The sequence below is a fragment of the Aspergillus flavus genome, chromosome 3, assembly GCF_009017415.1.
Source record: "Aspergillus flavus chromosome 3, complete sequence".
Taxonomy (NCBI): Eukaryota; Fungi; Ascomycota; class Eurotiomycetes; order Eurotiales; family Aspergillaceae; genus Aspergillus; species Aspergillus flavus.
Window position 1 is genome coordinate 2,089,982 of NC_092407.1, and position 23,614 is coordinate 2,113,595.

The window sequence follows — 23,614 nt, forward strand, 5'->3', positions numbered from 1 at the left end:
AATTGGACTAAAACAAAGTTCTTGAGATGCTATATTCGTCAGTCAGTTATAGGGGTTTATGAATAACTGTCCGAAGTCACTGTTCGCATGTCTTACCGTCCGGTACTCTTGAGCCGCGGCTGTTAGAAGTCTGGCAGATGGTTATTGAGCCAGCAATGGCCAATGGGGTTTTTTAGGGGCATTGTTTAGGAGAGATATGAAATTTGAACAGCTTGGGGTCTGCTGCATGAATGCGGGGAAGCGGAGCCCTTAAAGCTGATGATCGCCGCCCGAACCGAGGCTTCGGCTTTCTCTTTTGCTACATCTGAACCTACTGCACTCTAGTTATGCTCATTACACGCGGCTGTATAAGATTTCATAAACTTTCTTTTCCATACAGTCAGAGCTATGATATCTTTCCACGAGCTCTATACATTTCTCATAAGGACAACCGACTTCCACAATTGCCGGTGCCATTTCCAAGCTTGGCTCCAGGATTGAAAAGCCACTGAAGAACAGAGTGTTCGCTAGTAGGTCAGAGACAGAAGCAAGGGTCCTAATGTTTAAGGCCAATAGACGGAAGACAAGATAGGAGATAAGCTACCGGCTAGAGCGAGACCTCCCTTAGAGTTGCAAGACGGTTAGGACAACTGAAAGGAATAGGCTGGCTGGGGTTAAACCAACATCGCGACCAGCTGTTGCCGCCTGTGTTCTCTCCATCATTGCCTGTGTCTTTGTTGCGGTTCCAGTCAAGATGGCAAAGTTGTCTCGCGGGTTACTTCAGATCTTGAAATTAGTGACTGCATAATGACATAAAGCTACGCACAGGGCAACTTACGCTGTCACTGCTGGTGCGCCGTTAAGTTCAGCTGGCTCTTGTTTCGGCTCGCGCGATAGACCTTGAGTGTTCGCTGTGCTTGTCACTGATGCTGTCGTATCCACTGCTGGCCTGGTCTCCGTCGGCTGAGCATTATTGACAACAGGTCCCGGTGGCGGCTGATAGTAGCCTACTGCTCCTTCAGGGGCAGTTGCGAGTGACCCTGGTAGACTTCGCTGAAACAAATGGTATGGCAAGTTGCTCACTAAAGCATTCAACTGGAATGATGCGACAAGGACATATGGTAACAGGTTGAGCACCATGAAGCTGCCTATAAGGCTGCTGAGTGTACGTGACACCTTCATATTCAGAGAAATTGGTATATGCAAAACTGCTGATGTTGTATTTAGCCCTTTTTGAGGCGGCCTAGAGAGCCCCTAGAAACCACAAGGATCCAACCTCTGGAGATAGTAAAGTCAATATGAGGCGCTTGGTTTATTGGCAGGTAAGTATGCGGCATGGATGAAAGAGGCATATTATACTTGGGAAAAATGCCCCTTCCGTTTCCCGCCATGTTCCTGCCTCAATTCCAGGATATTAGGAAAGTAGAAGGAAAGAACATGACCAATCAAGTGAATACTGCAGTATGTCAACAAAAGAAATGGCCGAGGGAAAAGTGAGTCAAAGTGTCCCCTGCGGCTTGGGCCATCCCTTGCAACTGGAAATTGTGTTTGCGACAACTTATCTATTGCAGTTTACTTAAAATCGCATATCATTCTACCTCACCTCTCGGATTCTGCACGACATTTAGAACGTGTGCATAATTTAGTGATTCCGGCAACACATAATTGCACCTTTCGTGTCTGGAACGAAAGTCCAAATAAGACATTCATTTGAATGTTTAGAGCTCATGAAGGCATCTCTATGTTTTACAGTTTCGGCCATCCCGAGTCTAAAGTTCGTATCCCTTATCAGGACGCAACATATCGGCCTTGGGGTTCGCTGTTGAGGCCGAAAGCTGAAGTTTCAAGCCGCCTTATCACAAAGTTCTTCTCAATTCCGGAATCCAGAGCATCCCTTCATTTTGAGATAGTCTGGAACTATAGACATCGAGTCAATCCATTGCCAGTCCATCACTCTAGGATGTCGGGTTCGACTTGGTGTAGCTAAGACACGGTGTTGGTTGGTCTTTTGCTTGCGCTGCTCCAATCCGGCAGAGGCATGCTCTGTCTAATTAGTATATCATTGCTTTATCGGTCAATTAAATAATTGGCATAATTTGTGAGATTTCATATTCGATAGCTCTAATGGTTCTGGAAGAATATAAACAGTAGCGCATACAAGTACTAGGCCAGGCCTTGGCCCAAAGCGGTACTGTAATTACGCCGCCCGCGGAACGCCAAAAGACGCGTGATTCGCGTTGAGCTTCAGTTGCGAGACTGAGCAAAATAGCACCCTTCTTTTACAAATGACCGTGGACAACAACACATCTTACCTTTTTCGGGTTGGTATAAACCCCTCTATTAAAACATCCTGATCTTCTTACCAGGAAGGAACAACTTCACAACATGGCGTCCGGCAGTGCAGAAAACCAATTTCTGCGCCCTCCAAGGTGTGCCCATCCTGCGCGCCCAGCTGTATTAATCAGTGACTGACATTCACTCTCCTCTTATTCGCAGCGACGAAGAATATGCACCTGTCTATCGCTCCTCCTCCAGCTATAACCCTCTTCACACCTTTCAATTACCTTCTGGCCAGGAAAGGCACTATCAACAACAATATGGTGATATGTACTTCTTGCGACTTGCCAAGTTAAAACCGGCAGTGGAGGAAATTGCGGTAGAGACATGGGAAGGGTTCAGTGTAAGAATTGCCCGCTGGGTTCGCGATGGTATGGGGCGCATCTTGCGCACAATCGCACCATTGGACCGAACAAGTAGGACAGTCTCCGGCGAATGTATGCTAACACATATGGATTGCTAAACAGATTGCTGGAGAGCATGCTCGTCGCGTGGAAAGAGTGCTCGATGTAAGACAAGGAGAGCTTTGCTGGGTTGCGGGCACAATCTACATGGACTTGCCATTGAAGCCCAATATTTTGGATGACCTGACGAAAGAGGCAAGTCGACAATGTTTACTCCCGTACACTTGTACCTGCTAATGCTAGAGCAGAACTTTACATTAGCCCCTCCCCCTCGCCCAACTTATCTTGATCCTGCCCACCCCGAATTGACACAAATCATGCTGGAAGACGAGTCCGGTCGCCTGCGATTGACCGGGAACATGCTCAGATCTATCCAGTTGGCCACAGGAGCTATAGTTGCCGTGCTAGGGACTGAGAACTCGAATGGAGATTTTGAGGTTATCGATGTAAAGGTTCCTGACCTGCCCCGTCAACCCCGTCGGTGGGAGAGGGATGAAAAGCAGTCTTCTCAGAAAGGAACAGGCAAAAGCAAGATTGCTTTTGTCAGCGGTCTTGGGATTACGGGAACTTCGGGCGATACACTATCTCTGGAGCTCTTAACAGACTATCTGCTTGGCTATACAGGTTCTCAATCACCAGCAAATGATGAGAGCGCACCCCCGGATGCTTCTGCAATCACGAGACTTGTGATTGCGGGAAATTCTCTTGGTGCGAGTATGACTACTGACCCTAACGAAAATGCAGCTTCTTCAAAGAAGAAAAGTGGACCAAAGAAATATGGTTATGATGCATCTGCGTACAATGCTTCTCCAATTACCCAATTCGATAACTTCCTCGCCGAGATTCTACCCAGTATACCCGTTACCCTTATGGCAGGCGCAAGCGACCCAGCCAATTTCTCACTGCCTCAACAAGGTATCCACCGAGCTATGTTTCCGCGATCTAGGGCATATTGCTCCGGACCTACATCTGCTGGAGAAACCCCAGAGCCAGGATGGTTCGATAGCGTCACGAATCCATGGGAAGGTGACATAGAGGGATGGCGTCTGTGGGGTTCGAGCGGCCAAAATGTCGACGATGTCCTTCGTTATCTAGATTTTGCGAATTCGAGTGGTACTGTTGGTGCTGATGGAGATGCCGAGGCCAGGGTCAAGATCATGGAGGCCATGTTGCGTTGGAGGTGTGGCGTTCCCACCGCACCTGACACGATCTGTGAGTTCTCTCTCCCCGCGACAATTTCTTGAAAGGAATCAATACTGATTGGTCACAGGGTCCTATCCATTCCAAACGCACGATCCTTTCGTGATGGAGGCGTGTCCGCATATCTTCTTCGCTGGTAACCAGCCACAATTCAAGACCGCGGTAATAGAAGGGGACGCTCCCTTGAAGCTGAATGGAACCGACACGGAAATGACCGGTACAAATGATAACATATCGGGCCCACGAGTCCGTCTGTTATCCATTCCTACGTTCAAGGAAACCGGCGAGCTGGTACTGGTTGATGCCGAGACACTGGAGGTAGAAGTTGTCAAATTCGGTACATACGCCGGGCAGCAGGAAAAGCAATGATTTGTATGTGAAACTAGGTATCAATGGTTTATGAGATACCCACAAGAGCATGACATAGCTATGATATAGACCGAACAAGTATTCACCTACAGAATGCGTGGACCCGTGATATTGATGCTGAGAATGACCGCTATCTCAGGCGTTTCAGACGGCATTTCCACTCCCAACCGAGCCCCATGCGGTTCTGGCCATGTTTTCATAAATTACCCAGAAAGGAATCCATTTTCAGGTCGAAAATCCTCTCCGATAGGGTACAGCAAAGAGAAGCGAACGAGAAAAACATCAGTGTATGTCAATTCTTCATGGAAATAGGAACGTGGCCCCAGATGCCAAGACTCGCACATCAAAAAAAGTCATTGAATAGAAATTAATTCTCGCGCTGGATCTGATCTTCCAAAACCTGCCCCACGAGTATACAATCTAGACCAATTCTCCGGACCCCACAAATCTACTTTTATATAGGCATCATTGTATCTCGAGCATATAAACTAAACCCGGCTAAAAATGTTGTTAAATGCCAAAACTGGTACGCCCGCTTCATCTCCCCGATCACTCACAATCACCAAATACATACACTAACAGATCAGTATAGCTATTTCAACACCTACGGTACTCCTGGTGCCTTACTCCAAATGGCACGTTCCCCGCTACCACGAATGGATGAAAGATGAGGTATGTTTCATCTTGCATCTCCTCCTATTCAATCTCCTCATACCCAAGGATAGAAAAAAACCAGCAAAACTAACACCAAGACCAGGAAATCCAAGAAGCAACAGCCTCAGAACCACTCTCTCTAGAAGAGGAATACGCCATGCAACAAAGCTGGCGCCAAGACCCAGACAAGCTAACCTTCATCGTGTGCCAGCCCTCCCCCACAGGAACGGGAGGCTCCCCACTCCGCGATGAAGATGACAGCTCCGAACGGATGATCGGGGACGTGAATCTCTTCCTCCGCGTCGACGACGGCGAAGAAGGGAACTCCGAGCCCCAGATCATCGGCGAGATCGAGCTCATGATCGCCGAGAAGAGCAATCAGCGGAAAGGGTTCGGGAAGGCCACGCTGCTCTCTTTTCTTCGATACATTGCTGATCATGAAGTGGAGATTCTGGAGGAGTTTGTGAGAGGGGATCAGGTTGCTGCCAAGGCTCTAAGGGAAGCTGGCGTTAGTGGGGGGAGGTTCTCGTGTCTTAGTGTTAAGATTGGGCAGGGGAATGGGCGCAGTCTGGGCTTGTTTGAGGGCGCGGGGTTTCGGAAGGTGTCGGAGGAGGCGAACTATTTTGGGGAGTTTGAGCTCAGAAGGATGGATTTGAGTCGGGATACTGTGGATCAGGGTCTGAAGAGGGCGGGGGTTGAGGGATATGTTGAGTTGGAGTATCATCGGTGTCAGTAGTAGTGATTACCACTACCTTATGATTGATTGATTGATTGATATTAAATCGTATCCCGTTTTTAGCGTCAACGGGGGGAAAGTGGATTTCCATGGCCCGATCCAATGAAACGAGCCATGACTCGCATTTGGTACCTGGAATACTACACTACTTACTTCCTGGTAGAGTATGCAACGTGTCTAGGGTTTGGAATCCTCACATGGTGTCTGATCCCCGGCTAAATCTGAATCCTCCTGCGCCCATCAGTAGGCACTGACGTGACCTGATAATAAAACTCCCAACTAATGGCCTTTTTATAGTGCCAGGAGCTTTGTCTTCTGCTCATGCCACTAAGCTGATCCTCCCCCCTCTCACTCATAAAGGATTCGTTTTGGCCCCCCCCCCTTTTTTTCCAAACATCCCGGTCTTCTAAGAATCCCATTCATTCAACCTAGAGTCCTCCCAAACAATGGGATACCTAACACGATGGCGCTCCAGACGCAAAGCACCCATTGTAACTGAAAATTACCAGGCTCCAGACCCGGACGAAACCAACCAGGCAGCACAGCCAGAGACTACCATCTCCAGTCCTCCGGCCGTCCACGCAACGTGGTTTAATGTACACGACCGTTCGGATTTCCGGAACATCAGCATCAGCTTACCGGCGTCCATTGATAAGATCACAATTGCCATCGGCAATCATGTCAGAGATGCGGCGTACAGCATTGTCAGCATGAGCGCAAGCGCATACTCGATCACGGTTGTTTGTTCGACCGAGAAGTCACGGGCCGAGGTCGCTGAGTTGGTGCAGAGGATGAAGGAGGAACTGGGCCAGAATGCGATAATCCCACCGGAGGAACTGGTCTTGCTGAGAGAATGGGAGGAGAAATGGGGCGTGGTGGGAGAATTGTCTACTGTGGAGGATGGTCTGGATACGGATGTTGAACATGATCGTCGAGGTTAGTAGATTGTGTTCCTCTCGGGCCTTCTCCTATGTTGCTCTTATATTGACTGATGGATGTGAACTGCTAGTGTTGAGTACTTCACAAAGTTCGACACCGTTATAAGGTGCAATTTGGGAGATGGTGCCGAGATTGAAGAATATGCTTTGACTGATGTATACCCTGATATGATTGTTTGTTTAGTAAGATGCGCATACCGTTTGTCGTTTATCTCTTTCTTTTACAGCACTTGTTCTTGTTTGTATTTATTTATCAGTTCAAGCGAGGACTGCCATTCAATACGAAGGGAAGTAACCAATATTCACATTCGAAGAGTAATAAGACTATGAACAGAATGCATAATCACCGCTAATAGATTGCCAGGTAGTATAGAAGAAAGCCTCCTATGTAGTTACCCACAAGGCATTCCCACTCACGAAACTACCCACTGACATCAGATTCAAACCTCCAGTTTAAGCGCTGAAAACCTCAGGGCCAGGGATGGGGTAGCCGCCGCTGAGGTCACTGTAGATGTCGAACAGAATACCAGCGTCAGTGTCCTTGTAAAGGGCCTCGCCGGCGGTACCTGCCGGCGTGGCGTCTCCGCCGCCAGTGACCTTGATATTGATGCACTGGGGGTAGTTCTGAGCACCATCCTTCTGACCGGCAGAGTGAAGGCCGATGATCTCGTGGCGGAGAACATAGTTGCCCTCTTGGATGGATGTCGGGATGGTCACAGTGTAGCTGTTGTTGTTGCTGATCAAGTCATCGGTAGCCCACTGACCCGGGGGGGTGGTGCCGTCAATCAGGCCCTTGGCCTCGATCTTGAAGAACTCTAAAGTTGTCTTGTCCACCGCGGAGCACTCGCCGCCGCAGGGTGCGAGGTAATTGAGGACAGGGCCGTGGTGACTTTCAGGCCACTCAGTCCACTGCAGTTCAATTTTGCCACCAGCAGCAACTTCAGCAGTCAAAGCACCTGGCGCTCCGTCCTTGTGACAGATGATATCGGGGGACTGGTATCCAGTGCCGTCCACGAATCCAAGGTCGGTGGCAGAGGTGGTCCAGCCAATGGTATCTGGGGCATTGTCCGAGTAGGCGTACTTGTCAACAAGGTATCCACCATAGCTATGGTGGGTGTTAGCCTTTATAATGACTTTTTTGCGAATTTAGAATCATACTATTGACCATCAATGACGACTCCAGACACATAACCGTGGCCGGCGACGAGAGAGGCAGAGGCCAGGAGGCCAGTAAGCGACACGATCTTGGACATAGCCATTGTGGTGGTATAATTGAATGGGACTAAAGGATATCAAATCCGTGGCCAGTGACTGAAAGACCTGCTCGATCAAAGGCGGGAAGAAGGAATGGAAGGGAATGTGTCTGAAGACGAAACGGATAGGCAGTTCCTGACATTTCACTGCCTTTTTATAATGCCCTCCAAGCACACTAGGTCCAGCCAAACTCCTATTTCCATGTACCTAGTCGGGAGGGGGATGCTCCACCCTTGTGACTATGGGCTACCTGCGACACCCGGACCAGTGGATGATATTATCCGGAATTAGTTCGGTGGCAGGTAGATGTGCTTCGGTCTTCACATATGCCCCATACAGAGACCAATACAATATGGTGGCGCCACTGCTCATTAAACTGAGCGTCAGCCATCCTGCACCTTTCGCCGCTGCATAATTCGACGCTCAAGCATCTTCCGGCGGACTATGCTGGATACCGGACGCATTGCCGTGATAGTACATCTCCCAATTCTGCCAAAATGGAACAAGGTCATCTATGAAGATCCACAAATGAACTTCAAGCACTACTGAGGAGGTGACGGCCCTGCCATGTGACCCTAACTATGTTGTGTTTCCACCCAATGGCTTGCCTCAAGGCTGTATACCTGCTGGGCAGCTAATGCCGGAGTCGATCGACCCTCGGGTTGACGGACCGATGGCTAATATGCCGTGAATTCAGGTACGCGAGACGCTCAGGGCCACCATCATCCAGGAAAGGTATCATGGTATTGACCGAGTCTTCAGCCCAGCAAGATGAGAGGAGTCTCCGTGATCCATATAGCATAAAGATCATCTACAAGAAACTTGCCGTGACTTGAATGGAAATGATTAGCGCTCAGAGATCAGCTCTAATTCCTGATTCGAGGATACTTCTGCACCATGTTTCTGCATCCAAATTGCCGGCATGGCAGTTGATCTTGGCATATAACCAGTCTGACAGACCTGGCACATGATGGATCCTAATGGAATTTCTCTGGCATTTGGGATTGGATCAAGAAAGGGTGTGCATTTAAGGGCGGATGACGATCATTGAAGTCTGTGACAGGACGAGTTGGAGGAAAGCCGAAAAGTGTTTCACTAAAGGCCCGCCAAGGACCCTAAACTACAATATAGCCGGTCTTCCGTATGCATGGGTCATACTATGTCAACGTCCAATTTATCCACACTTGGTTATGTGGTAATTTCCAGAGAGGATCGTCGTCGATAGTTTATGCTGATTTCGAATATATAAATCCCAAGAGAAACTAAATTCCGGAGCGCTGCATATCTCAAAACTAGCGAGGGTCGAGACATCGAGCAGTTTCAGAAAGCCTTACAAATATCAAGTCCGCAGCGCATCTACATTCTACCCAAAGAATCTCCATGGTGATATGACCACAGCCATCGTGGCCAGGAGCGCAATCAATGTAGCGAAGACCTTAGTAACATTGAAGGTTGAACAAGGTGCACGGCATTTCAACTGTTTTTCTCTTCATTAGATAGTAGAACCAGGGAGCTCCGACCAAGCATCCTCTGGAAGTTGATTTAGATATGTAGGTCGTCTGGCCGGTGACAAGTGCCGTTCCTGACTTATGATCACAGCATCCGACAGACGCAGGGACTTCAGTCCTCCCGTATATCAAACAGGTCAAATCGATTCATCCCAGTGCCGGCCCACACAAGCATCCATGCCAATGCCAAATCCCATTCGACAGTCGACTTATGCTTCGGCAACCGTCCTCCGAGCCCACCTCTCCCTACTTCAAATCATTGAAGGTATTTACAGAGCCTTCTTCTTCTCGCCCTTGGAGACATCAACGACCTTGAGGGCTATTGTAGTAAAATCGTCAGCATAAGTTCTGCGTAGTTGTGGCCGCGTAGTCATGTCTCATATCATGTCCCAGAGCCTCCACCTAAGCCATGCAAACCGGCGGAGCGAGCAAGATTGAAATCCGAATAGCGACCGAGTGTTTTCAAATGGGCCTGGAAGGCAACGCACCTGGGGGCAAGCTCTGCTTGAGCTTGTCGGCCTTGTCGGAGTCCTTCAGGGCAAGGGTGTAGACGAAGCGCTGGCAGCGGACCTTGAACTTGACCTGCTGGGTCTTGCGGTTGCGCTTGATGCGGGCAGCTAATCGCAAACATCATCCGTTAGCACCATCGATCCAAGCACAACACTCATAACCTATCCATCACCGGCCGGAGCTCATCGGCGAGCCTCAAGCCCAACCCAAAACAACCGAGCGGTTAACGACCGTGGAGAACGTACAGGAGGCATCCTTGCGGCGGCAGATCTCAATGAACTGCTTGATGTCGGAGATTTCACGAGGCATGGTGGGCGGTGATTGGGGACGTAAGTCGGGATGGTCGAGCAAAAAGTCGGGACGAGTGAAGGACAATCGCGATCTCGAAGTCTCGACTTGCGGGCGTCCGGACGGTGAGGCGCTAACGTTGTGTGGGAATCGTTAGGGTTTCCGCCCCAGAAGCCCTGGTTTACGTGCGCCACCGCTCTGTGGCGTGTCACATCCTATATTGGGTTAATCCACTAGAGTGGCGGTGCAAGCTAGGCGGCAACTATACTGTATGCAGACAGGTAGTATAAGTACCTGGTACTGAAGCATCACGTCACGAGCTTGATCAATCTGACATCTGTCATTTTCTCATCTACACAAATCACTATTTTTATTGTGTTCGCATACTCAGACATAAGATCCAAGTCAAAATGCCGACTGCGCTAGATCGAGCGATGCACTCAAAGGTTCGTACAGTAGATACCCCAGGTGATGTTTCAAAAACAGCTGACAAGCATCTAGAATCTTTTTCTAGGTATACATCGGTAGTGGCAAAGCAATAAAAGAACAATCGTTAACGTCGACTCATTCAGGGTTTGCTGGCATGGTCACCGCTGCAGCGGCCTGGGCCATATGGGGTAGCGACATTTTCCCTGCAGAATCAGACCCAACCGGAGGTAAGCATCAGATATAATTGATGAAGCTTCATAGGCTGACTTTGTGAAAAGATCCTGAAACTTGGACTGTTGAAGAGATGAAAAGGTGGCTCAGTAACGTATGTGCTTTCTTCACCTTGTGAAAATCGAAATCTATCACAATTCGACCTCGTGTGTGTAATGTAAATTGACTCCGACGGCAATCTTAGAGGGGACTTATGCCGAACAATGAAGCCACACGTGAAGAGCTGCTGGAGCGAGTCAAAGCAAACCTCCGTATACCGCCGAGGTCCAGAGCATGATTATCCTGTCGTGATTTGTGCATTCCAGAGTTCACGTTCCATCCGTGCACATCAACAGGTGCTTTCAGTGTTTCTCTTGAGTTTTTGTTCGTGTTGCGCATTGAAGTATTTTGTCGCTTTTGTACTCATACCCCATCTATAATACCCCCCCATTGTATCCCTGATAGGTCTGGTGATTGATGCACAGCCCCTAAAGATGTACTCCTCCTTGTGAATGGGAATTGTTCTTTCAAACAACCAGCCGAAATGTCTGAGATTCAATAAGCCATTCTCGTTTGCGTTTGCCCTTGGGGCCATCGGCGGAAGGGTTCGGCACTAGCACGAAAGTTTCGCTGAACCCGCGCTGCGGAAGATCGCGAGATTCTCCAAATCGCACGTAACCACTGACCAGCACCAGAATCGATTTGTCTCTGAGAGTAGTTTCATTCGGAGCTTTGAGCCCAGTTGCTGTAGGCGTGGGATACGCTGGGTTGATGATTTGGCAATCAAACGACTGCACCTCGTAATGAGCCGGCGGCATCTGATTGACAAAGATTTCCTGAACCGCTTTGCCATCGGCGACAACATTACCGTTGAATAGAATCATTGAGATCGTTTGGTTGTAAAAAGATGATATCGTACCGCGGTTGGACTGCAAGGCGGGGTAGAATGACTGGACAAATTCCGTGGCCGCTAGTGGTAGAACTTAGATTAATGGACTGGGGCAGAAAGAAAGCAGTACGATGCAGGGGATGTATACCATCCGTAGACACTTTAGTGAGCGCATCTTCAGTTGTGGGGGCCATCGCGAAAGAATCAAGTAGTGGGTGTTGTAACTGTTGACACCTGCGCAATCCAGGTCGATAGGAGAATAGACAGTCTACAAGAGAATAGGTAGACAAATTAGCATATGGACTAAATGGGTATATCGAGAAGGATCAGAGTAGAGTCGGAGTCGGACCTCTATAGTGAAGTAGAGATAGGTGGTGGAGAAGAGAAAGAGAAGAGGCACAAGCGGCAGAAAAAAAGGTACGGGAGCTTAGGCCACCCGGAGATTAGCCTCTCCAACTCCGATAAATCACCCATCAAAAGCAGTCTAGAATTTGGAGTCCTCCTCCTCACTCCGCATCCAGTTCGCAATGGCTCTTCCCAGAGCACGGTTTCGTGCCCTTTCATGGGCCAACCAGTTCCTGGCATATAAACGTCCAACTTGGCAATGTACTGCTTGCAGAACCCTTCGCCCGACTCCAATTATTGCTCCGCGCAGATTCGCGACAGCACCTTCGGGAGAGCACAAGAAACCCTACTATGTGACAACACCTATTTTCTATGTGAATGCCGGTAAGTCTACCTATCATCAATAAACAAGCACGAGATATTGACTACATTCATTGCCTCAGCCCCTCATGTCGGTCATCTCTACACTATGATAATTGCCGACATCCTAAAGCGATGGCGAACACTCTGCGGAGAAACAGACGCTCAACTATTGACCGGTACCGATGAACATGGCATGAAGGTAGAAGGGATATTCTCAATCAAAAAACTTCCATGGTATTGACTGTACGGTACAGATCCAGCAAGCCGCCCTAGCCGCAGAAATGGATACTCAGGCCTTCTGCGATATGAACTACAAAACCTTCGAGGTCGGTCCTGCTTTCGCAACTTAGTAGGCGGTATGGATTCCATTACATGAGTTATTGACATCCTGGGTAGGATCTAGCCAAGGCGGCAAATATGGATTACAATTACTTCATCCGGACGACAGAGGCGGCGCACAAGAAGTCCGTACAGTATTTCTGGGTAAGTGATAGACGGGCCTTCGGACCGCTGCATAGGAGAACTAAACGATCATAGGAAATGTTGGATCACAGAGGCTATATCTACACCTCTAAGCACGAAGGTTGGTATTCCGTTAGCGATGAAACATTCTATCCTCCGTCGCAGGTACATAACTCGCTGGATCCTACCACTGGAAGAAAGAGAATGGTATTAGCCTACAGAACTATTACTTTTACAATGGACAACGAGCTGATTTAACAATGCAGGTTTCGGCCGAGACAGGGAAAGAAGTAGAATGGTCCTCTGAGACAAACTATCACTTCCGCCTGTCTGCTTTCCAAGAGCGTCTGCTGGATCTATACAAGACAGGCTTCATTACACCATCAAATTACACGACAGAGATCGTAAAATCAGTATCTTCAGGGCTCCAGGATCTGTCGATTTCCAGACCCGTAGAGCGGTTAACTTGGGGGATTCCTGTCCCTGGGGATGATACACAGACCATTTATGTATGGCTGGACGCACTTGTCAATTATTTGACCAAGGCGGGATACCCTTTCCCCCCCGGTCAGGAAGGTGGCCTTGGGTGGCCCGCAGATGTACACGTTGTCGGCAAGGATATCGTTCGGTATGCATTGACCTCCGTAGAGCACTACGAGCAGGACACTGACGAGCGTACAGCTTCCACTGTGTATACTGGCCAGCGTTCCTCATGGCGCTTGACCTCCCCCTTCCTCGTAATGTCCTTGTTCATGGCCACTGGACGATCAACCATGAGAAAATGTCCAAATCCACCGGAAATGTTGTGAACCCCTTCTTTTCTTTAGACCGTTTCGGGGTTGACACCATGCGCTTCTTCCTTGCCTACCAGGGAGGCTTGGCGGGAGACGCTGACTATGACAACTCCTACATCATCCGTGACTACAAGAAGCTGCTCCAATCGGGCATCGGAAACCTTGTGCTCCGAACAATCGGCTCTTCGAAAGGGAAACTCCATTCTTACATTGTCAGCGGGACATCGGGCGAACTTCCGGCCGCAAATGAGCAAGATTTGCAATTTGAACAACTGCTGAGGGAAACCCCAGTCAAAGTGGGGGAACAAATGGAGAGCCTTAACCCTCGTGCCGCTTTGCAAAACATCATGGTGTTAATCGAGCAGGTAAGATAAGCTACTATTTTTAATCGTGACATATTCGTGCTGATACTCTGCTTCAGGGCAACAAGTACATCCATCTATCGGAGCCGTGGAAGGATGCTATCAAAGCTCAACGAGTGTTGTTTAATGTCGCCGAATCCCTCCGGATCGCCGGCATTCTCCTACAGCCCTTCATGCCCACAAAGTCTAAAGAGCTTCTAGATGTTCTCCGCGTCGATAGTACCCGTCCCTCCAAACGGGCATTCTCGGCCGCAGTATTTGGGTCCGATGCAGAATATGGAGAAGGCATTAAGAAGACCGTCTTGTTTCCCCCTCTTATCGTGGAGCAATAAACGTCACAAGGACGTACGGTTTGATAACAGGAAAAGCCACGGAAGCCAATCATAAAAGTAGATTACAACACCATTTTGCGATCTAATTGGCACTATTCTCCACCGACGCAAGGGTCAGGGAACGTCGCGAAGCTTTTCCCGATTGTGCTCGATGAAGCTGGCGTGCAAGGTTTATTTTTCCTCGACGCTCGACCCCATGAGCATGGTTTATGTTATGTCATGGCCAATGGATGGTTTTGCTCGATTCCACAAGGTTATCAGCGGAAAAGGCCCAGATCCACGACGTTGGGAGCGATAGATATCGGGACGGAAAACTCTGGCCTTTCCCGCGGCAAACCTACTAAGGTGGTATCGGAAAGACATCCGCTTGTATATCAGAGATACTATGGTGTTCGATGCGGTGAATAATAATATAATGGAAGGGTTGGTATTTTGTTGTGCTTGCTTATCTCTCATTACTTGTTTGATTCCCCTATTGCTACCACATATTGTTCCGTGATACAACCAGGTTATACTCCTTGTATACTTCTTTAACTCTCTGCTCTGTGGCAACTATATACAATCAACTTGTCTCTCATAACTTTCAAGACATCCTGATCACGTATCCTCAACCCAAACTAGCCTAAACCCCGAGTACAGATCCTCTATCATGGGTAGCATCGCCTTAGAGGAAGCCCAACCCTCCTTCAAGACACCATGGGTGCAAACCCCTTTGGTGGAATCTGCCTCCCTTTCTCGTGCTGCAGGATGTAGGATATTCCTGAAGCTGGAGAACGTCCAGCCCAGCGGTTCATTCAAGTCCAGGGCCATGGGCAATCAGATCCTGTCACACCTCATCAAGCCAGAGAACGCCAACCGACCCGTCCACTTCTTTGCCTCCTCAGGCGGGAACGCAGGCCTAGCCGCTGTCTGCGCAGCCCGCAGTCTGGGATATCCCTGCACAGTGGTCGTACCACTATCAACGAAGCCCCTGATGGTGCAGAAGCTACGGATGGCAGGTGCAGCGGACGTAATCCAGCATGGAGACACGTTCCAAGCAGCCGGCGAGTACATGCGAGAAGTGATCATGAAGAACAAGGACGAGAACGAGTGTGAAAACGTGGCGAAGATTGCTCTACACCCGTTTGATAACGAGCCCATCTGGGAAGGAAACAGCACTCTCATTGACGAACTGGCCACCCAGCTCCCTCCCCCAGCCGGTGAAGATGAAGAGGCCACCCATCGTGGCCGCCCGTTACCCGTGGATGCCATCATCTGCAGCGTGGGCGGCGGCGGCCTCCTGAACGGTCTAGTCATGGGCATCGAACGACACCGCCAGCTCCAGAAGATGAGCCTCAGCTATGCTTCCAACCCTATCTCCCACTCCCAGTCGAACCCTATCCACCTCCTCGCCATCGAAACCTTAGGTACCGATTCCCTTGCTGCCGCTGTCGCGAAGAAATCCCTCGTCTCCCTCCCCAAGATCACTTCCCAGGCTACTTCTCTGGGCGCTATCCGTGTCTCCGAACGTACTTTCCAATATGCTATCTCCCCGCCGCAGGGTATTGCTGTACACAGTGCGGTGCTTTCGGACGCAGATGCAGCAAGGGGTGTGCTTCGTCTTGCTGATGATCACCGGACGCTTGTCGAACTTGCATGCGGTGTATGCGTTGAGGCTGCAGTTGGTGACGCGGCGAGAGCTCGGCCATCGACATCCTCCGACGCCCTCACAGCTGGAACTAAGAAGCGCAAGAGAGAAGATGCGGATTACCCTTCCCACCGGGATGAGGGCTACGGCGATGATGGGTCCTCAGCGACCGAAACGGAGTCGGAAGCAGGCAGTGAAATCCAATCCAAGCTCAAGCAGCTTGTGCCTGACCTGAACTCCGATAGTCGAGTGGTGATCATTGTGTGTGGTGGAAGTAATATTACGATTGATATGGCGGCAGAGTATAAAAAGCTGCTTAATGAGGGTTGGGGAAACTAATGGGTTCTTAATTTATGCTTATTGGCCAGCCATTGCGTTCTTCTTTCTCGGTTATGTTAACGTTCTCTGTCATGACGGTGTCTAGATTGGCGTTTTAGATTTATTATGATTTAATGATTTAGCGTTTGAAAATGAGATACACTTGCACTTTATCCTAATATACGGGCTTTTCTTGAAGAAGTAAAGATAAGAAAGGGAATAAAATAGTAAGATGGGTGTTATTTACACGGCGCCTCATGCCGATGTGGGAATTTCTTGGCTCCACGTTGCAGGAGCAATCATACGAATCCGATAATCCCAGTAATTCTTTCGGATAGGATCGTACTTCTCCTTCAGTAAGGTAAACATCCGCACCGCCTCGGCGGTGGCTTGTTCGCCTTCTTCTCCATATGTGTCAGCCAGCCATTCTACAGCATGGCTGCTCTTGACCTCAACATCTACCACCTTGCCGTCCTCGACCTTATCCTGGACAAACTTCTTCGCAAAGTCCTTCCACTCTGAGAGCGGCCGGCCGGACGCCCGCAGCACACCACGGGCAAATCCCCACGGGCTGCGATTTTCAGGGGCTTTGATAACCTTAGCCTTGGCATACTCCAGTTCAGCATCGACAAGGTCCTCGTCAACCACGGCTAGCCTGCCCTTCTCGGGCGGGGGAGCGGTACTATTCGGCATACCGCCGTCTGGCTCATCACTACGTGGGCCAAAACGGAGCATGAAACGATGATTCCAGGCGGAGTTGTTCCTCACGTCTTGTGACAGGAGGAGATCAACGTCCTGGATCTCTCGGGGCTCATCCCATAGTCTGAAGTGTCGCACTAGCCAGTGGCGGTAGGTCCAGACATGGTAGTTTTTGGCGTCTTGCTTAAACATCTTCATGAGGAAATCCAGCTCATTGGGCGGGAGTGTCGGAAAGTTTTCCCTGGATGACATGAGGACCTGTCGATGGTGCCTATGGGTAAAATGTCAGATCATCTTTGTTCCCCGATAATTTCTGCAGGTTACTGCATACCATATTTGGTAGTTCTTGAGGTACTTCAATGACATTTTGTTCAGCCATTCAAACTCTTCAGTGAGGTCCTTTTTGAGAGCAAAAAGATTCTTAACACGGTAATGCCTAAACATTCGTTGTCAGTGATCGGGCATATATATGGACGTACGGCAGGGAAACATTTGCACTTACCAAACAGTATAATGCGCCGGGTTCATAGCGATTACATCGTCAGTGAGTTTCAGTGCCCTGTCGGACATTTCATTGGCAGCCATCACTGCTCTTAAGTACGAGGTAGCCTCGAGGTATTCATCGGAGTAGGCAATAGTCGCCAGTGGAAGGGTCCCTGTTTCCGAGCCATCATTGAGTGGGATCGGCTCAACAGAGGCCCATGTCGGGTCTGAGGCATATTTGCCAGACATTTCTGGGATAAGATGCTTTCTTTGATGGGGTGAAGAGCACAGAGAGCGTGATATTATCCAATGGATATTCCTGGAGAAGGATTCAAGAAAGATATACCGAGACAACACGATCACACAGCATAGATTAAATTTTACTCTTCGGGTTAACAACTGTGCAGATAGCCGGGATTTAATAATGATATTTATGATAGTTTTCTTAAACTGATTTGAGGATTGTAATGAGCCTGGAGAATGGACTCTAGAATGGAAAATCAATCAATGAATGGATTGAGCTATGGTGGGGCTGTGCCGGCCTCAGGCATCGACAAGAACAATAGGACATGACAATGGTTCAATCTGCCCAATTGCAGCCATCATGGCTTCTATTCACCCATTGCACGAGTCCACCAGTATTGTCCTAACCTCAGTCCATCACGGGAGGTGTGAGTTCTTCCAAGGCCACTTTGCCTGAGGTATCCACGAGACACACCTGACTTCCCCGTTGAGTCTCCAAATGCCCCAAAAGAGGCAAAGGACCCGCGCAGGTTCCTATTGGTTCCACCGCATGGGAAACTGATAACAGCCAAATTTCCCCGCACAAGAGGATTATTTCTCGGAGAACATTCATCGTTAACTCGACATCATGATGTCGCTACTCCCATTGGCACTATCCGGAACCTGCTGTAAAAGAACCGGGTGATAATGCGACGTGTCAAGAAATCCCGCAACGGCTGTGCGAGGTGTAAAAGCAAACGGGTATGGTCTCAAAGTCTTCTCCTCATCCGCTGATCTCTATATGCAATACATCCATGGGACAGTGAAGGTTAAAAGGATACTCAAAGAAGAGGTGTTAATTCGGTGGTCTCAATAGGTGAAATGTGGGGAAGAGAAGCCTCATTGCAGTCGATGCACCCGCTTGGGCGTGAAATGCCCCGGTTACGCCCAGTCTCTGCGCTGGGTGACCAAGTATCCATCCGCTACTGAGGAATACGATAGCAATGCTCAACTGAATAGGTCACCGCTGGGGTCCGGTCATTCTCCAGCTCCGGGACCGTCGACCGCCTCCCCCCGACCATCGCAGTTCCCCGATACATTAGCGGAGTCTCCATTGGTCAAAGGGGATGCGAACCAGACAACCACCCATGAGAACCCGGAACCAAAGGGATTGGGATTAGATGAAAGCAATGCATTGAATGACAACTTGTGGGGTCTCCCAGAACCAGGTTCCCTCCCAGAGCTAGCAGATCTAGGTCCGTCGCCGTCTTCAGCATCGGTCTCTGCGGTTGGACACGAGCGAGCGGGCTCGATATTCGATGTTGATGCTCCAAATGACCCTGGAAACCCATTGAACTTGCTTTTTTCGAGAGCGCCTGAATCTCAGCATGAGTTACCCAATTTCTTTGGCTTCTCTCCATCGACCATCGTCCGGAAATACCCTCCATCAAACTCACAACCACCCCAGCGCGACCTGACGTCAATCCCACAGCCATTGAATAACCCGTCCTGGACCCTCATTGAGTACTATTTTAAAGAGGTAGCAGCTTTATTCTCAAGCTATGACAGTCAAATGAACCCTTTTCGGTCGACTGTGTCCCGCCTTTGGGGCTCCTCGTTGGCCATGTGTAAGACCATGCAGAGTATGGCAGCGGCCACGCTGGTGAATGATTTCCCGCAGTTTGGCCCGTTGGGACGTAAGCTACGTAATGAGGCTGTCGATATCATTGCAAAAGAGACTATCTTAGATGATAAGTCTTTATTGGCTTTACTCATGCTCGGCCAGACAGCCAGCTGGCACGACTCCAAAGATCTAGGAATCTCGTTCTTCAATCTACTCCGGAATCACCTTGAGACCAAGCCCTTGGAGATCACCAATTCAGAGCGTGGTAATAATCATCAGTTCTTCCAGGAAGCTTTGGTATACTGGGAAATGCTTCTGTCGTTTGTTGCAGATGACACAGCAGTCCTATCAGGCAATGCAGCTGCAGACTCAGGCGGGCCACTGGTCTTGCAGCGGATACCACATCCGTGGACTGGGATCGCCCGCGATACCCAATTCACTGTTCAGGAAGTAGGAAGACTCGTGCGTTGCGAGAGAAAGCGCATCCGTGCCAGGGTGTTTACCTCGCGTGCTGATATCGCCGAGGCCCAGAGGGCTATTGAGAAAGCGCGAGAGCTAGAAGAACGACTCCTTGAACTGGCACATCCGGCTGAAGCTGAAATAGTTAGCCCCGGCGATGACGAGACTCCGGTGTGGCACCTGTTAACCATGGCGGAAGTGTACCGATGTACAGGCCTCATGCAACTGTATCGCGTCTTCCCGGATCTCCTTTACCGTCGTCTAGGCTCGCAGCAACCTTCTTCCCAATCCTACAATCAACAGCCAAGTGCAACCCCTCGCGATCCATTCCTATCCGTAGACACTGCCCCAGACCTGATCAACTCAGCCTGGTTCGAATCTATGTATCTACAACCCGAAAGCAACCCACCAAACGACTCGGAGACTCTCCCAGACACTTACTACGATAGCTGGCTAACAGAGTTCGCTCTGACCACTTTATCTCGCCTAAAAACGATCCCCATTGAATCTCGCACCCGATGTCTCCAACCCTTCTTGCTCGTGGCCTCCAGCAGCGAGCTCCGTCTACCTCGGTCAGAAGTTTCACTCGATATTAGCGGTCCAAATATCTCCTCGCATGCCATCGAAGTATCTCGTTCGAGACAATTTGTCCTCGGACGACTCACTTCGTTCTTGCATGTGCTTCCCCCGAAACCGATCGATGTCTGCTTGCAGATCGTGAAGGAAGTCTGGAAACGGATGGACGCAAGGGAATCAAATGTGTACTGGATGGATGTGATGATCGAGAACGGATGGGAGACGACAATGGGCTAATGATTGGGATGTACCTGGGACTGTGGATAGATTGGATACATGATACCCTATTTTGTAATTAAGCGTGTATAGTTACGATAACAAATTGGATAATGTTATATGTCCTCGTCTAGAAAGGTTTCCATCATTCAACTAATGCTTTATTTATTATTCATTCAATACCTATCGCCACAACACCCACAGCATGGATCAAATCACATCAGTCGTCATATGAACCTCACCCAGGTTCGATCCCAAAGGAAGTGGCCGAAAAGGAAAAATAAAAGTGAGTTATTTAGAGGGCTCGATACGAAGGGGAGGGGAAACAATGCAGAGGTATCGAGAGGTGGCAGCCGAAACCAAAAAAAAACATGAGTAAAGATTATACAGAGAATCGAATATAGCGCATAGTAATGGTACCTGAGAAACATGCGAGATGGAGGATTAAATGCATATTGTGTCAAGTCCCGTTCCTGTCAGAAGAGAAATGCTGAATTAAAAGAGACATAAGGAGAGAAGGAAGGATGACTGGGTTCGATTGACGCAGTCGGCGTAAGTTGAATGTAAGATGAAAGCCTTCAACGTGGATTGACGGAAGGCGTCACATTAATGCATTGCTCGTTTCCAAAACTTCCAGCCCTCTCTCTTTTCCTGTGTACCCACACCGACGAGACGCTCGATGCCTTCGGGGCCATCTGCATTTTCGAACTTCTGTTGGTCAATCTCCTCACCACCTTCTTCGTCGGTTCCATTGCGGACCACGGCGGGCCACAGGACACCGACACCATCTCCTCCCAGAGTAGTCTCGTACTTCGCGAATCCTTCTTCGTCCAGCTTTTCCTCCAATTGGCGGATAGCACTCGGGTCGGCATCCGGACGTAGGAGGGTGATCGCGCATCCTCCTCCACCAGCGCCGGTGAGTTTCGTCCAACCAATGTTCGCAAAATCTACAAGCTCACGAATGCGCTCGAGTCGAGGGTGAGAGACTCCCAGCGAGACCAACAAGCCGTGGTTGATGCGGATAAGCGCTCCAATGCGCTCGAGCGTATCCTTGGAAATACCTGACGAATCCGTTTCCCGTATAATCTCCTGAGCGGAAGCATTCACCTTCTCGATGGTATCGAGGATCGCCTCCGTCACTAGTGGTTGTTCTTCTTTCAGCTGACCGACCTTTGCTACTTCAACCGCCGTGGAACGGGATTGTCGAGTGTCCACGAGCAGTAGAGGTAGCTCGGGGAAATTGGGGAGTGAGCTAACGGCCGGTGGTTTGGAATAATCGCCTCTTCTGAAAATCACGGCCTTGCCGCCTGCGGCGACCGTGTTATCCACTCCGCTGGGATTTCCGTGAATGCACATCTCACCAACGAATGCCCATCGGTTGATGCGCTCGATCTGCACCTCCGCCTCGTCGGGCGGTTGGTCGGGGTGCGGTCCAGCTAGAGTACGAATCTGAAGAAGGAGTGCAGCACTGATACAAACGCATATACTAGCACTACTGCCCAACCCCGCGCCAGTTGGGATCGTCGACCGAAGGGTATAGATCGCTCCAGGGTGTTGCGGGGAACCCAACGCACAGAAGAGATAGAGGAACGCAGTCGCAGCGCCACGCTGATGTTTTCGCTTGTCTTCGGGTAGGTCTGGGGAGATGCGCTCCACGAGAGGCAAGATCGCGTCCAGAAGTTCGGGGTCAATCGAGGTGACCAGGTCGTAATAGTACTTCTTCTTGGTCGGTTGGTGAAACAAGTCCCACGGCAGCTCGTCGATGCTCCAGGTGTGATTCAATCCAATATCTCTGAAGTTTAAGGTGATGGTGCGTTGCGATTTGGTCAAGGTTGTAACAAGGAGGTAGGATCGTAGGGAGATGGCTGCCGCCATGGCGGCTTTACCATGCACGACGGCATGCTCACCAAAGACAATGACCTTGCCCGGGGCGGACACCATGAAGGCGGGTGCCATTGGAGAAGAAGCCTTTCGAGCCATAGCTGGTCTGTGAACACCGTTGGTGATAGACTTCGTGCTCGGCGGACTACTGCTGAAGGAGGGAGCGGCTGAGGTGTCGTCGGAGGTGTCTACGCTATCGTCGCTAGCGACCGAGGATTTTGAGCGGGTGGGAAGGGATTGTTCCGAGATTAAGTGTGACATAGTAGGGCGCTGACGATTCTTTGGAGCTTTAACACTGCCGTTCTTTCGGCGTCCACGGCCGTTGTGCATTACGACCTCCGAGCGCGTCAGGGGGGTAAAGGGAATCAGCTAAACAGAACGGGGATGACGAGAACTAATTAAGGAATATTCAGCCGAGGACAGGGGATTTATTCATGCAAGAAATCCAAGCGCATGACGATGCGAGGCAGCAAACATGCAGCAAGATGGAGAAAAGAAAACAAAAGCAACAGAACAGGTGACCAAAGTGAAAGTCACGAACGGCGTACACTGCCTGAGGCCCGTAGTACGAGGCCTTTTTCTGCGGGTCGACTCAATGGGGCTCATTTCATTCCCCCCGTCCACTTTTTTCCCCTTTGGACTTTTTGCCCCTTCTTCTTCTTCTCCCCTTTAACAGGCCCTCTTCCACTTCATTCACCAATCATATCTTGGGCAATTGTCAGTCATTACCAAACCGAGCTCCATCCAATTTCTTCCTAGCTTTGCGAGAAACAGACCTAACCTGCCTCGAGTTCTGGTTCTGTACCACAATTGACCGGGGGGGTATCCGTATTACAGCATACACACACCTATCCCTGCTCAATTGGCCAGGATCACGTCGGTTGAGATTCTAGACAATGCAATTGAATATATTAAGTACTATGGCATTCATGGAATAGGATCCCCGCGTACTTGTGCATCGAAAGTGTCTAGAATCCGAGATCGATCTCAAGCTTCCGGACCAACGTTGCCGTGGCTATTTTTAGTGGGTCTCCAGCATGGAGGGCCTAAGGAAAATATGTTGCCTCTTCTAGCATACGGTATATGCAGCTACACAGCAGTCAAAATAGTAAGTATCTCTCCAAAAATTCTCACTAAGAACCATTG

The 23,614-nt window shown here is 49.6% G+C and overlaps 14 protein-coding genes across 14 annotated transcripts; 7 read left to right on the forward strand and 7 right to left on the reverse strand.

Moving 5' to 3' along the window:
* Positions 1 to 185: 185 nt before the first annotated feature.
* On the reverse strand, positions 186 to 1,119 carry F9C07_4927 (uncharacterized protein; the record flags this gene model as incomplete). Its single annotated transcript, XM_071511289.1, has 3 exons — positions 186 to 310; positions 378 to 535; positions 818 to 1,119. The coding sequence occupies 3 exons, from the start codon at positions 1,117 to 1,119 to the stop codon at positions 186 to 188; spliced, it is 585 nt and encodes a 194-aa protein (XP_071365015.1).
* Positions 1,120 to 1,906: 787 nt separating this feature from the next.
* F9C07_1400318 (DNA polymerase delta subunit 2) lies at positions 1,907 to 4,695 on the forward strand. The gene is made up of 5 exons (XM_071508077.1): positions 1,907 to 2,408; positions 2,476 to 2,659; positions 2,784 to 2,915; positions 2,969 to 3,932; positions 3,991 to 4,695. Exons 1-5 carry the CDS (start codon positions 2,365 to 2,367, stop codon positions 4,287 to 4,289), a joined length of 1,623 nt encoding a protein of 540 aa, XP_071365016.1. The 5' UTR covers positions 1,907 to 2,364; the 3' UTR covers positions 4,290 to 4,695.
* Positions 4,696 to 4,793: 98 nt separating this feature from the next.
* On the forward strand, positions 4,794 to 5,679 carry F9C07_4929 (GNAT domain-containing protein; the record flags this gene model as incomplete). Its single annotated transcript, XM_071511290.1, has 3 exons — positions 4,794 to 4,815; positions 4,882 to 4,961; positions 5,047 to 5,679. 3 exons carry the CDS (start codon positions 4,794 to 4,796, stop codon positions 5,677 to 5,679), a joined length of 735 nt encoding a protein of 244 aa, XP_071365017.1.
* A 217-nt stretch (positions 5,680 to 5,896) lies between these two features.
* Positions 5,897 to 6,845, forward strand: F9C07_1397798 (uncharacterized protein). The gene has a single exon (XM_071508073.1). It carries the CDS (start codon positions 6,126 to 6,128, stop codon positions 6,618 to 6,620), a length of 495 nt encoding a protein of 164 aa, XP_071365018.1. The 5' UTR covers positions 5,897 to 6,125; the 3' UTR covers positions 6,621 to 6,845.
* A 225-nt stretch (positions 6,846 to 7,070) lies between these two features.
* Positions 7,071 to 7,876, reverse strand: F9C07_4931 (glycoside hydrolase; the record flags this gene model as incomplete). The annotated part of the gene is made up of 2 exons (XM_041290869.1): positions 7,071 to 7,722; positions 7,776 to 7,876. 2 exons carry the CDS (start codon positions 7,874 to 7,876, stop codon positions 7,071 to 7,073), a joined length of 753 nt encoding a protein of 250 aa, XP_041144537.1.
* Positions 7,877 to 9,648: 1,772 nt separating this feature from the next.
* Positions 9,649 to 10,198, reverse strand: F9C07_4932 (60S ribosomal protein eL38; the record flags this gene model as incomplete). Its single annotated transcript, XM_041290870.1, has 3 exons — positions 9,649 to 9,698; positions 9,868 to 9,996; positions 10,135 to 10,198. 3 exons carry the CDS (start codon positions 10,196 to 10,198, stop codon positions 9,649 to 9,651), a joined length of 243 nt encoding a protein of 80 aa, XP_041144538.1.
* A 246-nt stretch (positions 10,199 to 10,444) lies between these two features.
* On the forward strand, positions 10,445 to 16,490 carry F9C07_2281950 (methionyl-tRNA synthetase). The gene is made up of 11 exons (XM_041290861.2): positions 10,445 to 10,623; positions 10,679 to 10,833; positions 10,885 to 10,931; positions 11,022 to 12,434; positions 12,494 to 12,612; positions 12,668 to 12,739; positions 12,810 to 12,896; positions 12,951 to 13,082; positions 13,142 to 13,503; positions 13,557 to 14,034; positions 14,091 to 16,490. Exons 4-11 carry the CDS (start codon positions 12,233 to 12,235, stop codon positions 14,361 to 14,363), a joined length of 1,725 nt encoding a protein of 574 aa, XP_041144541.1. The 5' UTR covers positions 10,445 to 10,623; positions 10,679 to 10,833; positions 10,885 to 10,931; positions 11,022 to 12,232; the 3' UTR covers positions 14,364 to 16,490.
* Positions 10,588 to 11,114, forward strand: F9C07_2230798 (uncharacterized protein; the record flags this gene model as incomplete). The annotated part of the gene is made up of 5 exons (XM_071509871.1): positions 10,588 to 10,623; positions 10,679 to 10,691; positions 10,750 to 10,833; positions 10,885 to 10,931; positions 11,022 to 11,114. The coding sequence occupies 5 exons, from the start codon at positions 10,588 to 10,590 to the stop codon at positions 11,112 to 11,114; spliced, it is 273 nt and encodes a 90-aa protein (XP_071365019.1).
* Positions 11,344 to 11,899, reverse strand: F9C07_4933 (putative nuclear transport factor 2 domain protein; the record flags this gene model as incomplete). The annotated part of the gene is made up of 2 exons (XM_041290871.1): positions 11,344 to 11,786; positions 11,854 to 11,899. 2 exons carry the CDS (start codon positions 11,897 to 11,899, stop codon positions 11,344 to 11,346), a joined length of 489 nt encoding a protein of 162 aa, XP_041144540.1.
* F9C07_4935 (putative L-serine dehydratase) lies at positions 15,013 to 16,329 on the forward strand (the record flags this gene model as incomplete). Its single annotated transcript, XM_041285319.1, has 1 exon — positions 15,013 to 16,329. One exon carries the CDS (start codon positions 15,013 to 15,015, stop codon positions 16,327 to 16,329), a length of 1,317 nt encoding a protein of 438 aa, XP_041144542.1.
* Positions 16,491 to 16,563: 73 nt separating the features above from the next.
* F9C07_4936 (CaaX farnesyltransferase alpha subunit Ram2) lies at positions 16,564 to 17,739 on the reverse strand (the record flags this gene model as incomplete). The annotated part of the gene is made up of 3 exons (XM_041290872.1): positions 16,564 to 17,278; positions 17,339 to 17,443; positions 17,510 to 17,739. 3 exons carry the CDS (start codon positions 17,737 to 17,739, stop codon positions 16,564 to 16,566), a joined length of 1,050 nt encoding a protein of 349 aa, XP_041144543.1.
* A 681-nt stretch (positions 17,740 to 18,420) lies between these two features.
* F9C07_4937 (fungal-specific transcription factor domain-containing protein) lies at positions 18,421 to 20,608 on the forward strand (the record flags this gene model as incomplete). Its single annotated transcript, XM_041290862.1, has 2 exons — positions 18,421 to 18,474; positions 18,590 to 20,608. 2 exons carry the CDS (start codon positions 18,421 to 18,423, stop codon positions 20,606 to 20,608), a joined length of 2,073 nt encoding a protein of 690 aa, XP_041144544.1.
* Positions 20,609 to 20,711: 103 nt separating this feature from the next.
* F9C07_1400414 (uncharacterized protein) lies at positions 20,712 to 21,105 on the reverse strand. Its single transcript, XM_071508078.1, has one exon. It carries the CDS (start codon positions 21,016 to 21,018, stop codon positions 20,815 to 20,817), a length of 204 nt encoding a protein of 67 aa, XP_071365020.1. The 5' UTR covers positions 21,019 to 21,105; the 3' UTR covers positions 20,712 to 20,814.
* An 88-nt stretch (positions 21,106 to 21,193) lies between these two features.
* F9C07_4938 (ribosomal protein S5 domain 2-type protein) lies at positions 21,194 to 22,798 on the reverse strand (the record flags this gene model as incomplete). Its single annotated transcript, XM_041285322.1, has 1 exon — positions 21,194 to 22,798. The coding sequence occupies one exon, from the start codon at positions 22,796 to 22,798 to the stop codon at positions 21,194 to 21,196; it is 1,605 nt and encodes a 534-aa protein (XP_041144545.1).
* Positions 22,799 to 23,614: the final 816 nt, after the last annotated feature.

What these genes read in the sequence shown, in the direction of transcription:
- F9C07_1400318 (XM_071508077.1), top strand. Translation starts at nt 2,365, where the DNA reads ATGGCGTCCGGCAGTGCAGAAAACCAATTTCTGCGCCCTCCAAG. An exon ending in AGACATGGGAAGGGTTCAGT is followed by an intron (nt 2,660 to 2,783) that starts GTAAGAATTGCC and finishes ATTGCTAAACAG; the next exon opens with ATTGCTGGAGAGCATGCTCG. An exon ending in CACCGCACCTGACACGATCT is followed by an intron (nt 3,933 to 3,990) that starts GTGAGTTCTCTC and finishes GATTGGTCACAG; the next exon opens with GGTCCTATCCATTCCAAACG.
- F9C07_1397798 (XM_071508073.1), top strand. Translation starts at nt 6,126, where the DNA reads ATGGGATACCTAACACGATGGCGCTCCAGACGCAAAGCACCCATTGTA.
- F9C07_1400414 (XM_071508078.1), bottom strand. Translation starts at nt 21,018, where the DNA reads ATGTTTCTCAGGTACCATTACTATGCGCTATATTCGATTCTCTGTATA.
- F9C07_2281950 (XM_041290861.2), top strand. Translation starts at nt 12,233, where the DNA reads ATGGCTCTTCCCAGAGCACGGTTTCGTGCCCTTTCATGGGCCAACCAG. An exon ending in TGAACTACAAAACCTTCGAG is followed by an intron (nt 12,740 to 12,809) that starts GTCGGTCCTGCT and finishes CATCCTGGGTAG; the next exon opens with GATCTAGCCAAGGCGGCAAA. An exon ending in GTCGGCAAGGATATCGTTCG is followed by an intron (nt 13,504 to 13,556) that starts GTATGCATTGAC and finishes ACGAGCGTACAG; the next exon opens with CTTCCACTGTGTATACTGGC.